This window comes from Strix aluco, chromosome W (assembly GCF_031877795.1).
Source record: "Strix aluco isolate bStrAlu1 chromosome W, bStrAlu1.hap1, whole genome shotgun sequence".
NCBI classification, from domain to species: Eukaryota; Metazoa; Chordata; class Aves; order Strigiformes; family Strigidae; genus Strix; species Strix aluco.
Window position 1 is genome coordinate 28,942,837 of NC_133970.1, and position 14,613 is coordinate 28,957,449.

At 50.5% G+C, this 14,613-nt stretch overlaps 1 protein-coding gene across 3 annotated transcripts in view; it reads left to right on the forward strand.

The window, feature by feature from the left end:
- Nucleotides 1–14,613, forward strand: part of LOC141917748 (SWI/SNF-related matrix-associated actin-dependent regulator of chromatin subfamily A member 2) — a 225,979-nt gene that overhangs the window by 121,133 nt on the left and 90,233 nt on the right. The window contains exon 3 of one of the 3 annotated variants that reach the window (XM_074811166.1): nt 9,760–9,820. The exons of the other annotated variants lie outside the window; for them this stretch is intronic. Within the exon in view, the coding sequence (XP_074667267.1) occupies nt 9,760–9,820 (61 nt within the window). The remainder of the gene's footprint in view (nt 1–9,759; nt 9,821–14,613) is intronic. 3 annotated transcript variants of the gene reach the window in all.

Below are 14,613 nucleotides of genomic sequence, written 5' to 3' on the forward strand. Positions count from 1 at the left end.
TTAGAATTCTTTTGGCCAACTTCTTGTCATATCTGATTAGATTGTCATTGGTTTTACCTTGCAATGTGGCTGACAAAGAGTACACCTACTAGGAGTAGAAGGGTCAGCTCTTGTAGTTCGCTTGTGCTCACATTATTAGTATTATCTTCAATCTGCGGTTTCTTTGCAGGAATCTTTGTAAACCACATGTCCATTCTGTGAGGGTTAGTTTAGTTAAAACTAGATAATATAATCTGTAAATCCACTTAACTGGGCACACGTAAACTGCAATATATTGCAATATGCTGAAAGCGAACAAATGAATGAGGGTGCCACTGTGAACCCCTCCGTGTTGTGGATCACCCACCCACTCTTCCCCCAGGACACCTTGCGTACAGCACCTGACATAACCGTCTGACATATGGACCGAGTGAGGGTGCCAGTGTCAATCTGTATATTAGATGTTAGCCAAGGTTAATTTCTTTCTTAAAGTTTTAGAGAAATAAATATAAGTAGAAGTTCTAATATTTTCTTCCCACACCCCAATGGATAGTCGTGCGCATCCCCTGGGGTGCACGCACCCCACTTTGGAGACCACTGGAGTAGACAAAAACCAGATTGAGAAGTGACTGTTTCAATGTCCTATACAAAGCTATTTCAACATTGCTTAGTAGTGTGCTTCAATGAGTGTTACATTTCCCGTTAAAACTGATAAAGGAAATCCTGACAGTATTTTTCAATGCTATTTTTATCCTAAATAAAGATTCTCAGTCTAAAACCTATCATTAAAGTCAAATTCTAGGCCTCCCACCAAAATGGCAGCTGATGCTCTAGTTGTGCTAGCTTATTTTTTCTTCTTGAAGCCAAAACGGCAATACGGCACGCGGTGGGTTGACTCCGGCTCCTCATGGGTTGAGATAAAGACAGTTTAATAAGCAAAGGAAAGAGGAAGAAGAAATAAAAGAAAAAAACCAAAACAAGTGATACAAAGGCAATCACTCACCACCCCCCACAAGTAGACCCGTACCCAGCTCGGTATCCCGAGCGATGGCTACCTCCCCAACCCGCCCATCTCTGTTTTTATTGCTGAGCATGACATTATATGGCATGGAATATCCTTTTGGTCAGTTTGGGCCAGCTATCCCGGTCATGTCTTGAGATATTCCATGATTCTGTCTATTATACTCTGTGTGGCCACCTGTGTTAGTATCCCATGTATGTGTATGTGCCTCTCTGGAATACACGCTCAGCCTCACTACTGGCTGAGCATGACATTATATGGCATGGAATATCCTTTTGGTCAGTTTAGGCCTGCTGTCCCGGTTGTGTCCCCTCCCAACTTCTTGCCCACCCCCAGCCTACCCACTGGGAGGGGCAGAGTGAGAAACAGAGAAATCCTTGACACTGTGTAAGCACTGTTCAGCAATAGCTAAGCTATTGGTGTGTTATTAACACTGTTTTGGTCACAAATCCAAAACAGAGCACCATATGGGCTGCTGTGAAGAGAACTAACTCCATCCTAGCCAGACTCAGTTCAATCTCCACCCCTTATTTCATACCACTTACCTCACGCTCAGGTTTTACGCTGGCCAATACATCCTAATTAACTCCCTCTCCCCTTCCCATCCTTTGATATTGTGATGGTTTAATCCCTGCCGCGGTCTGAGACCACGCGGCCGCTGCCCCTCCCCCACAAAGGGAGTGAAATACAAAGCCCCGGTCTGAGATAAGGACAGGTTTAATACAGCAGTGCAACAGCAACACAACAAACAGCAACAATAAGAATAACAGTGATAACAATGAACAGAGCAAAGTATATCTACCAATACAGGAGTGAGAGGAGCAGACGTATAAAACCACGCGCCCCGCGCTCCCGCGCCAGGATGTGTCGCGCCAGGATGTGACGTCCACATGGTATCTGAATAACCCGGCTAGAGCTCCCCCCCCACTGCTGGGGAAACTTAACCCTATCCTGGTTAAACCAGGACATAATCCACCCCTTTATTCTATACCATGTGCGTCACATCCAGCTGCCACTTAGCAATTAGCACTGACAAAGAAAAATTAACAAAAGCACAGTATAACTCACGGTGTGTTTTCACCCACAATCAAGTCCCCTTGTGGCACGCATCGGACCTCTCCATCCTTCTGCATCACCCACCAGGTGCACCCAGGTCCTTGAGCAAAAACAATCCCGTGGATGGGTTTGCCTTTGCCCGGCGCAGGACTAACCCAGACCATTTTTCCCAGCAGATCCCTCATGCGCACCACAGGGACTTTATCCCCGTCTACAACACGTGGGAGTTTTGACTGAGCCGGGCCAGCTCGATTGGCAGATCCTCTTGTGTTCACTAACCAAGTGGCCTTTGTCAGATGTGTGTCCCAGTGTTTGAAGGTTCCACCCCCCATTGCTCTCAATGTAGTTTTTAACAGTCCATTGTAGCGCTCGATCTTCCCGGAGGCTGGTGCGTGGTAGGGGATGTGGTAGACCCACTCGATGCCGTGTTCTTCTGCCCAGGCATCTATGAGGTTATTTCGGAAGTGAGTCCCGTTGTCCGACTCAATCCTCTCTGGGGTGCCGTGTCGCCACAGGACTCGCTCTTCAAGGCCCAGGATGGTATTTCGGGCGGTGGCGTGGGACAGTGGATAAGTTTCGAGCCACCCAGTGGTTGCTTCCACCATTGTGAGCACGTGGCGCTTGCCTCGGCGGGTCTGTGGCAGTGTGATGTAGTCGATCTGCCAGGCCTCTCCATATTTATATTTCATCCATCGATCTTCATTCCGCTGGGGCTTCACCCGTTTGGCTCGTTTGATTGCAGCACACGTCTCACATCCGTGGATGATCTCTGCGATGGTGTCAATGGTGAGGTCCACCCCTCGATCTCGAGCCCACCTGTATGTTGCATCTCTGCCTTGGTGGCCCGAGGTCTCATGGGCCCACCGGGCTATGAACAGTTCACCTTTACGCTGCCAGTCCAAGTCCACCTGAGCCACCTCGATCTTAGCAGCCTGGTCCGCCTGCTGGTTATGCTGATGTTCATCAGTGGCTCGACTCTTGGGTATATGGGCGTCCACATGGCGCACCTTCACAACGAGGTTCTCCACCCGGGCTGCAATGTCCTGCCATACTTCAGCGGCCCAGACGGGTCTGCCCTTGCGTTGCCAGTTGTTCTGTTTCCATTGCTGCAACCACATCCACAGGGCACTTGCCATCACCCACGAGTCAGTGTAGATATAGAGCCTCGGCCACTTTTCTCGCTCAGCAATATCCAAAGCCAATTGGATGGCTTTCACCTCTGCGAACTGGCTCGATTCACCTTGTCCCTCAACAGCTTCAGTGGTTCGTCGTGTGGGATGCCACACCGCAGCCTTCCATCGTCGATGTTTTCCCACAATGCGGCAAGACCCATCAGTGAACAGGGCATATTGTTTTTCTTCCTCTGGCAGCTTGTTATATGGTGGGGCCTCCTCAGCACGTTTCACCTCTTGTTCTGGTGACATCCCAGCATCTTTGCTCTCTGGCCAGTTTATGATCATTTCTACTAAACCTGGGGGGTCGAGGTTCCCTATTCGAGCCCGTTGTGTTATCAACGCAACCCATTTACTCCACGTGGCATCTGTTGCATGATGTGTGGAGGGAGCCTTTCCTTTGAACATCCATCCCAGCACCAGCAGTTGAGGTGCCAGGAGGAGCTGTGTCTCAGTGCCGACTACTTCTGAGGCAGCTCGAATTCCTTCGTACGTTGCCAGTATCTCCTTCTCAGTCAGGGTATAGTTAGCTTCAGAGCCTTTGTATCCCCGGCTCCAAAAGCCTAGAGGTCGGCCTCGGGATTCCCCATCTGCTCTCTGCCAAAGGCTCCAGGAGGGGCCATTCTCCCCGGCTGCGGTGTAGAGCACGTTCTTAACCTCCTGCCCTGTCCAGACTGGCCCGAGGGCCACTGCCTGGGTAATCTCCTGCTTAATTTGTTCAAAGGCTTGTTGTTGCTCTGGGCCCCATTTAAAATCGTTCTTCTTGCGGGTTACGTGGTAGAGAGGGCTCACAATCAGGCTGTAGTTTGGGATGTGCATCCTCCAGAACCCCACAGCGCCCAGGAAGGACTGAGTCTCCTTTTTAGTGGTTGGTGGGGCCATGGCTGTTATCTTGTTTATCACCTCCATTGGGATGTGGCGACGCCCATCTTGCCATTTTATTCCTAGGAACTGAATCTCCCTTCCAGGCCCCTTAACTTTCTGTTGCTTGATGGCAAAACCAGCCTTCAGGAGGATTTCAATTATCTTCTTTCCTTTCTCAAAGACTTCCTCAGCTGTGTCCCCCCATACAATGATATCATCAATGAACTGCAGGTGTTCCGGAGCCCCACCTTTCTCCAGTGCAGTATGGACCAGTCTATGGCAAATGGTGGAGCTGTGTTTCCACCCCTGGGGCAATGGATTCCAGGTGTACTGGATACCCCTCCAAGTGAATGCAAACTGTGGCCTGCACTCTGGTGCTATTGGAATGGAGAAGAATGCGTTAGTGATGTCAATCGTGGCGTACCACTTGGCTGCCTTCGACTCCAGCTCATACTGGAGCTCTAGCATGTCCGGCACTGCAGCACTCATCGCTGGCGTAACTTCATTCAGGCCACGGTAGTCCACGGTCAGTCTCCATTCGCCATTAGACTTTCTCACTGGCCATATAGGGCTGTTGAAAGGTGAATGAGTCTTGCTGATCACCTTCTGGCTTTCTAGTCGACGGATCAGCTGATGGACGGGGACCAGGGAATCTCGGTTAGTGCGGTACTGTCGCCGGTGCACCGTCTTGGTGGCAATTGGCACTCGCTGCTCTTCAACCTTAAGCGACCCCACCACCGAGGGGTCCTCTGAGAGGCCGGGTAAGGTGGACAATTGCTCAACCTCCTCCAGGGCAGCTATACCAAAGGCCCACCGGTACCCTTTTGGGTCTTTAAAGTACCCTCTCCTGAGGTAGTCTATACCTAGGATGCACGGGGCATCTGGGCCAGTCACAATGGGGTGCTTATGCCAGTCCTTCCCAGTTAAGCTTACTTCAGCTTCTAATAGGGTCAGCTGTTGGGACCCCCCTGTCACTCCGGAGATGCAGATGGATTCGACCCCACTTTGGCTTGATGGCATCAGGGTGCGCTGTGCGCCAGTGTCTACCAAGGCCTTATATTCTTGTGGTTCTGATGTGCCAGGCCATCGGATCCACACCTTCCAGTAAATCCGATTATCCCTTTCCTCCACCTGGCTGGAGGCAGGGCCCCTCTAATCCTGCTCACCATCACTCACTTGATCTAAGAGTGACTCCTGCAAGAATGACTTCCTGCTCCCCTCAAGAGGGTCAAGCATACTGTTGGCCATTCTATTCTGTCTGGGGGATTTCCGACTGGACACTGGAGCTGCATCTCTCTTGGAAGACTCCCCTTTCATGGTGGTCTTCCCTTTCAGCTGCTGTACTCGTGCAGCTAGGGCAGAAGTGGGCTGTCCATGCCACCTCCTCATGTTTTCCCCATGGTCGCGGAGGAAGAACCACAGGGTGCCCCGTGGTGTGTGCCTTCCACTGCCCTTCTCTTGGGTGGGGAAACGCCTGCTTCTAATAGCTGAGACATCGGCCCGTGCAGGTGGAACATAGGACATGTCCTGTTTCACTTTCTGGAGCCTCTGAGACAGTTCCTCTACGGCCGAAACCAAAGCATGTTGGGAGGAAGGGAGACTTCCCTCATATTGCCGGAGCTGGATAATCACTTCATCTACTGTCTGAGTCTGGGTGTCTCGCCACCAGGACGCTACTGCTAATGCTTTGGAACGTCCCTCTGGTCCACTTTGCAGGAACTTCCGCCACATCAACTGTGTGCAAGGGGCCTGATCTGGATCCATTGGTGACTGCTCATCATTCAGATCACCATAGATCATGTCAAACACAGCCATTTCCCTGAGGTTTTGGATGCCTTTCTCCATGTCGGTCCACTTGCCTAACCGACATAGAGCATCATCCTTGTAGGGGTACCTCTCCCTCACAGCGAGCAGGAGTCGCCTCCAAAGGCTGAGGGTTTGAGCCTGTTTCCCTATTGCCTTGTCAATACCAGCCTGCTTGGCTAAAGGTCCCACCTGCTTGGCCTCTCTCCCCTCCAATTCCAAACCAGCAGCTCCACTATCCCAGCACCGGAGCAGCCAGGTGCAAATTTGCTCGCCTGAACTGCGGCTGAAATCCTTCCGCATATCTCGCAACTCACTCAGGGATAGAGATCGGATGATTACCTCCGGCTCTTTCTCCTGCTCTCGTGATGGGCCTGGTTCATTATCACCCTGTGCACTGCGAGGGGATTTTTTGGTATATTTCATTTTCCGTATCGGGGCGACTGATATTGGTACTGCTTGTCCCTCTGGCCCAGCTGCTGTGCTGGTGGAGGTGACTGGTACTGGCACTGCCTGTCCCCCTGGCCCAGCTGCTGTACCAGCAGGTTCACCTTCAGATCCTGCAGCTCTCTCTCCCCCTTGAGGGCAGTGATCAGTGTTAAGGGCGATGCGGTAAGCATGGGCAAGCCCCCAGCACATCGCAGCGAGTTGCATCTCCCGGGGTTTGTCAGATTGGCAGCACACCTTTTCCAAACACTCCACCAGTTTATCAGGACTCTGCACTTGTTTGGGAGTGAAATCCCAGAACGTTGGGGGTGACCACTCACTCAGGTACTTGCCCATCTTCTCCAGGTTTCCGGGTGGTGCTATTGTTGGAGAAGTACCACATGGCCCAAAACAAGATTTGGCAGGCATTTAGAAAGCATTGTGCCGCAAGCACACTGGCCTGGATGCTCCAGGGATAGCTGAAACTCTCAAAAACTGAGAGGATCTCTTCCCCTGGCTCACCCATAGAGGGGGTGAGACCCCAAACAAAAGCCCAGGCAGCAAACAGGTAGCGGTGCACCCCCACAAGCAGCGAAACGAGCCCATTATAAGCAGACAGTAACCAGTAGAGCAGAACAAGACCCTTGATACATTTTCCACCGAGAACAAACACCAGCACTGGGAACACACAGGGGATACAAGGATTAATCCAGCCCCACCACGCAAGCAAATTGGTCAGCATTGCAACTGTTTCTTATCAAACAAATGCAAATAAAATCAGAAAAAAATTACACCTAACAGATTGCTCTAGCACACCTTCTCCTTTTGTCCTTATCTCAGTCTTCTCCAGCCCCACGTTGGAGCGCCAAAGTTGTGATGGTTTAATCCCTGCCGGGGTCTGAGACCATGCGGCCGCTGCCCATCCCCCACAAAGGGAGTGAAATACAAAGCCCCGGTCTGAGATAAGGACAGGTTTAATACAGCAGTGCAACAGCAACACAACAAACAGCAACAATAAGAATAACAGTGATAACAATGAACAGGGCAAAGTATATCTACCAATACAGGAGTGAGAGGAGCAGATGTATAAAACCACGCGCCCCGCGCTCCCGCGCCAGGATGTGTCGCGCCAGGATGTGACGTCCGCATGGTATCTGAATAACCCGGCTAGAGCTCCCCCCCCCACTGCTGGGGAAACTTAACCCTATCCTGGTTAAACCAGGACAGATATATACACAGATAGCATTCCCTCAGTCTATGGGCCACCCCCATAAAATGTCCGTAAAATTTTCATAAAATTTTTATTTAGTCCTGTTTTGCTGATCAGGGATACCAATTACACTCAGACACCAGAGTGAAAAGAGCAGGCGTATTTACTAGAAATAACTAAATAATATAACAGAATAATACAGAAAACATACAGTAATAAAAGACAGAGTAGCGCGCTTAAACAAATAGGAAAATACAGGGTAATGCATCAAATCATTACTACCTGAGAAAGAGAGAGAATAGTGATTAAGAAAGATCCCTCACCACTTGCATACGTTACCATCATCCAGATCCGCAGTCGCTGGGCAGCCCCGGTTACAGCGAGGATTTGGAGAGCCTGTCCCGGCAAGTGGGAAATCCTACGCGGTGCGTCCACCCGTAGGTGAGGCTTCCAAAGTCGCTGTGAGCGGGCCCAGCCTTATATACCTAAAAATCAGTAAGCCAGAATAGCTGGCACCTTTGTTTTAAGCGGAAATATCTGGTTTTCATCTCACGTTAGGTTCCCCCCAGAGCCTGGCCAGGGCTTAAGGGAGAAGCTAAGGGAGTTTCCCTGCTTATCTAGTTAATTTATGAGCAAGGTCACAAGGCCAGACAACTGTTTCTGTGGCCTTGTTATCTTGCTCACACATAAAGAAATACAAGGATACATTCAAGATAGACATGTTTTATGATGTTTAAGCTACATCTTCTATGCATATTTCACTAATGACTACATAAGGAGTTAGCAGTTTCAGTTCAGGGCCTGTTGCTCAGGCTTCAGTATTTCCACCTTTTACATCAAAATAGGTGGTTTGCTATAACTTAGTATAATACCTATTAGCACAATGGTTATCAGTTATAAAATGTACAGGATTCATCTATAGGTCAACTCTGGCTTGGGCTTATTGTCCAAGCCTTAGCACTTCAAGTCCATGAGTTGAGGTCCATCTGTTATGGTGGCTGCTCAGTACAGGAGAGGCAGTGTGTTGTGTTGAGTTATTGGGCACCAAAGCCTACTCAGGTTGGGACACTGCCGCACTTGCCCATCTTCTTGCGAGGCTCAGGTTGGTTCAGGTGATTCCTGCTGTAGTACTTCCCATAATCAACTCAAAACATGGGTTATTTTCCCCCAGTGTTAAATCTCCTTGAGGGACACACTGGATTTCCCCATCCTCCCACATTACCCACCAAGTACACCCGGGTCCTTGAACAAAAGCAATCCTATGAACAGGTTCGCCTTTTCCTGATGGAGGAGCTGTCTTTCCCAGCCAGTTCCCTACACACACTATGGGGACCTTACCTCCTTCTAAGGCACATAGGGGTTTTGTTTGGGCAGGGCCGGGTCAGTCATCTGATCCTCTGGTGTTAACCAGCCAAGTGACTTCTGCTAAATTTGCCTCCCCAGTGCCTGTATGTCCCAGTGCCCATTGCTATCCGTATAGTCTTTAACAGTCCATTGTATCGTTCAATCTTTCTGCAGGCTGGTGCGTGATAGGAAATGTGGTACACCCAACTAGTGCCATGTTTCTTGGCCCAGGTGCTTATGTAGTTATTTTGGAAATAATGAGTCCCGTTGTCCGAGGCAGTTCTTTCTGGGGTGCCATGCCACCACAGAACTTGCTTTTCAAGGCCCAGGATGGTGTTTTGGGCAGTGGTATGCATTACAGGGTAAGTTTCCAACCCTCTGGTGGTCGCCTCTACCATTGTAAGCATGTGACACTTGCCTCAGCGGGTCCGTGGCAGTGTGATATAATCGATCTACCAGGCCTCCCCATATTGATATCCCAGCCGCCAGCCACTGTACAAAAGAGGCTTTACTCACTTGGCTCGCTTGATTATGATGCATGTTTCACATTCATGAATAACCTGTGCAATGGCTTCAGTGGTCAAGTCCACCCCTTGATCACAAGCCCATCTGTTGGTTGCATCAGGAGAGATGCTGGAGCTGAGTAAGGCAGCCCAATCTGCTCCCCGTATAACAACCAGCGCAACTAAGAAAAGGCAATGGGTGATAGTAGTAGGCGACTCTCTTCTGAGAGGTACAGAGGCACCCATCTGATGACCTGACACACTCTCTAGAGAGGTGTGCTGCTTACTGGGGGCTCATATCAGGGATGTCACTGAGAGACTACCGAGCCTCGTACAGTCCACCGACTATTATCCGCTGCTGTTGTTTCATGTGGGCACCAGTGATAAAGCCAGGAGCAGTCTGAGGAGTATCAAGAAGGATTACAGAGCCCTGGGAGCGGTGGTAAGAGACTCTGGAGCGCAGGTAGTTTTTTCATCAATCCTCCCGGTCAAAGGGAAGGGGTTTGAAAGGGCCAGTCGAATCTGGCGAATCAACAATTGGTTATGGGACTGGTGCCACAGCCAGGGGTTCGTCTACTTAGACCACAGGACTCGCCTTGAGAAACCTGGTCTACTGGGGGCTTATGGGGTCCATCTGTCAGAGAAGGGGAAGAGCGTCTTCAGTCATAGGCTTGCCAAGCTGGGGAAGAGGGCTTTAAACTAAAGTTGCCAGGGGAAGGGAACCTCAATCCATCCCACTCCTACCAGTTTGATGCCAGTGCCAGCAATAGATGCCGAGAGCCTGGAGAGGGATCACAGGTCAGCAGGAGATCACCTGAAGAGCAGCACAAAGGAATTCCAACCAGTAAGTCAGCTTCATCGGGGGCCCAACTAAAATGCCTCTATGCAAATGCGTGTAGCAGGGGGAATAAACAAGAAGAGCTAGAGACGTGCGCACGCCTGCAGGGCTACGATCTTATTGGCGTTGCTGAGACGTGGTGGGATGACTCCCACGACTGGAGTGTTGGAATGGAAGGATACAGGCTCTTTAGGAAGGACAGGCAGGGGAGATGAGGGGGGGAGGAGGGGGTGTCACCCTCTATGTCCCCTCTGCCTGGGGATGGATGAGGAGCCGACCGAGAGCTTATGGGTCAGGATTAAAGGGAGGGAAGGGACAGGAGACATTATAGTGGGCGTCTGCTACAGGCCACCCGACTGGGAAGAACGAGCAGATGAGGCCCTCTATAGACAGATAGGAACAGGCTCCCATTCACAAGCCCTGTTCCTCATGGGGGACTTCAACCACCCCGAATTCTGCTGGAGGGAGAACACAGCAGGGCACAAGCAATCCATGAGGTTCCTGGAATGCGTTGATGATAACTTCCTTCTCCAAGTGATAGAGGAGCCATGAGGAGAGGTGCTATGCTGGACCTTGTTCTCACCAACAAGGAAGGGCTGGTGGGGAGTGGGAAGCTCAAGGGCAGTGACCATGAAACGGTGGAGTTCAAGATCCTTAGGGCAGCGAGGAGGGCACGCAACAAGCTTGCTACCCTGGACTTTAGGGGAGCAGACTTTGGCCTCTTCAGGGATCTGCTTAGCAGAGTTGCATGGGATAAAGCCCTGGAAGGAAGAAGGGCCCAAGAAAGCTGGTTAACATTCAAGGATCACCTCCTCCAAGCTCAGGAGAGATGCATCCCGACAAAGAGGAAGTCGGGTAAGAATGCCAGGAGGCCTGCATGGATGAACAAGAAAGAAGCCTACAGAGGGCGGAAGCAAGGACAGGTAGCCTGGCGGGGATACAGAGAAACTATCCGAGCAGCCAGGGATCAGGTTAGGAAGGCCAAAGCCCTGATAGAATTAAGTCTGGCCAGGGACATCGAGGGCAACAAGAAAAGCTTCTATAGGTACGTTGGTGATAAAAGGAAGACTAGGGAAAATGTGGGCCCTCTCCAGAAGGAAACGGGAGACCTGGTTACCCGGTATATGGAGAAGGCTGAGGTACTCAATGACTTTTTTGCCTCAGTCTTCACCGCCCAAGAGGCAGAAGGCAAAAGCGGGGACTGGGAGAATGAAGAACCGCCCACTGTAGGAGAAGATCAGGTTCGAGACCATCTAAGGAACCTGAAGGTGCACGAGTCCATGGGACCTGATGAGATGCATCCGCGGGTCCTGAAGGAACTGGCGGATGAAGTGGCTAAGTCACTATCCATCATATTTGAGAAGTTGGGGCAGTCCGGTGAAGTTCCTGCTGACTGGAAAAGGGGAAACATTACCCCCGTTTTTAAGAAGGGAAAAAAAAAGAGGACCCGGGGAAGTACAGGCCAGTCAGTCTCACCTCTGTGCCTGGCAAGATCGTGGAGCGGATCCTCCTGGAAACTATGCTGGGGCACATGGAAAATAAGGAGGTGATCGGTTACAGCCAACATGGCTTCACTAATGGTTAATTGTGCCTGACAAATTTGGTGGCCTTCTACAACAGGGTTACAGCATTGGTGGATAAAGGAAGAGCAAGTGACGTCATCTACCTGGACTTGTGCAAAGCATTTGACGCTGTCCCGCATGAAATCCTTGTCTCTAAATTGGAGAGACACGGATTTGACGGATGGACCACTCGGTGGATAAGGAATTGGCTGGGTGGTCGCACTCAAAGACTTACAGTCAATGGCTTGATGTCCAAGTGGAGAGCAGCAACGAGTGGCGTTCCTCGGGGGTCGGTGTCAGGACCAGCGCTGTTTAACATCTTTGTTGGCGACATGGGCAGTGGGATTGAGTGCATCCTCAGCAAGTTTGCTGACAACACCAAGCTGTGTGGTGCAGTCAGCACGCTGGAGGGAAGGGATGCAATTCAGAGGGACCTGGAGAGGCTTGAGAGGTGGGCCCGTGCAAACCTCATGAAGTTCTACAAGGCCAAGTGCAAGGTCCTGCACGTGGGTCGAGGCAACCCCAAGCACAAATACAGGCTGGGCGATGAGTGGATTGAGAGCAGTCATGTGGAGAAGGACTTGGGGGTATTAGTGGATGGAAAACTGACTATGAGCCAGCAATGTGCGCTCACAGCCCAGAAAGCCAACCGTGTCCTGGGCTGCGTCAAGAGAAGTGTGGCCAGCAGGTCGAGGGAGGGGATTCTGCCCCTCTACTCCGTTCTCGTAAGACCCCACCTGGAGTATTGCGTCCAGCTCTGGGGCCCCCCGCGCAAGAATGACATGGACCTGCTCGAGTGGTTCCAGAGGAGGGCCACGAAGATGATCAGGGGGCTGGAGCACCTTCCCTCTATGAGGACAGGCTGGGAGAGTTGGGGTTGTTCAGCCTGGAGAAGAGAAGGCTCCGGGGAGACCTTATAGCGGCCTTCCAGTACTTCAAGGGGGCCTACAGGAAAGATGGGGAGGGACTCTTTATCAGGGAGTGTAGTGATAGGACGAGGGGTACCGGTTTTAAAATGAAAGGGGGTAGATTTAGATTAGATATGAGGAAGCAATTCTTTACTGTGAGGGTGGTGAGGCACTGGAACAGGTTGCCCAGGGAAGTTGTGGATGCCCCCTCCCTGGAAGTGTTCAGGGCCAGGTTGGATGGGGCTTTGAGCAACCTGATCTGGTGGAAGGTGTCCCTGCCCGTTGTAGGGGGCATTGTAACTAGATGATCGTTAAGGTCCCTTCCAACGCAAACCATTCTATCATTCTATGATCTGTCCGTATATGTCCCAGTGTTTCACGGGGCCACTGAGGTACAAATAGCTTACCCTTATGCTTCCAGTCCAGGTCCACCTGAGCCACTTCAGTTCCATCAGCCTGGTCTACCTGCTCTTTGTTTGAATGTTCTTTGGTTGTGCAGCTCTTCAACATGTGAGCATCTGTATGACGTACCTTTACAGCAGTGTTTTCTACCCAAACAGGGATGTCTTGCCACAGTGCAGCAGCCCAGATGAGTTTGCCTCTGCAGTTGGTCCATTTCCATTGTTGTAGCCACCCCACAGGGCATTTGCCACCATCCACTAATTAGTACAAAGTACTGGCCACTTTTCTCATTCAGCAGTCTCTAGGGCCAGCTGGATGGCTTTCACTTCAGCAACTGAATTGACTCATCTTTTCCTGTGACAGTTTCTGCAACTTGTCATGTGGGACTCCACAGAGCAGCTTTCCAGTTCAAATGGTTTTCTCTAATACAACAGGACCCATCAGTAAACAGAGCATATAGCATTTTCCAGTAATTTATTTTACAGTGGGTCCTTTTGGGCATGAGTCACCTCCTTGGGCAATGCTCCAAAATCTCTGACTTCTTGCCAGTCCACGATCTCTTCCGGGATTCTTGGGCAGCTGGCGTTCCCCATTCAGGCCCACTGCGTGATCAATGCAATCCACATAGCATTGGGTGCATGATGGTTAGAGGGGTCTCTTCCTTTGACCAACCAGTACAGCACAGGTAATCGTGGTGCCAAGAGGAGCTGTGCTTCTGTACCAACTATTTCTGAAGCAGTTCAAACCCCTTCATATGCTGTTAATATCTCTTTTTCAGTCAGGGTGTAGCAGGCCTTGGATCCTCTATATCCCCAGCTCTAAAACCCTATAGGTTGACCTCAAGTATCTTCTCAAGGCGCTTTCTGCCAGAGGGTCCAGGTGAGGCCATGCTCCCTGGCTGCAGTGTCGTGCACATTTCTCACATCTCATCCTGTCTGGACTGGCCCAAGGGCTACCTCACAAATTATCTCCTGTTGGATCTGTTTGAAGGCATGCTCCTGCTCAGAGCCCCACTCAAAACAGTTCTTCTTTTGGGTCACTCAATAGAGAGGATCTACAAGCTGACTGTAACCCAGAATATGCATTCTATGGAATCCCATGGTGCCTAGAAAAGCACGCGTTGCTTTCTTGTTAGCTGGTGGGGACATAGCTGTTATCTTACTGACCACATCTATTGGGATGCAACAATGTCCATCTTGCCATTTTATGCCCAAAACCTGTATATCTTGTGCAGGTTCTTTGAACATGCTTTGTTTTATGTCAAAAAACAGTTTTCAGAAGTATCTGGATTATTCTTTTCCCTTGCTCAAACACTTCCTCTCTGTTGCCCCACGTGATGATGTCATCAATGTATTGCAGGTGTTCCAGGACTTTGCCCTGTTCCAGTGCAGTCTGTATCAGTCCATGGCAAATGGTAGGACTGTGCTTTCACCCCTGGGGCAGTTGATTCCAGGTGTATTGGACACCCCTGTTACGGAGGCTCTCAAATCTAACAAAATCCCTTGGGAGGCTGCCTTGAAGGATA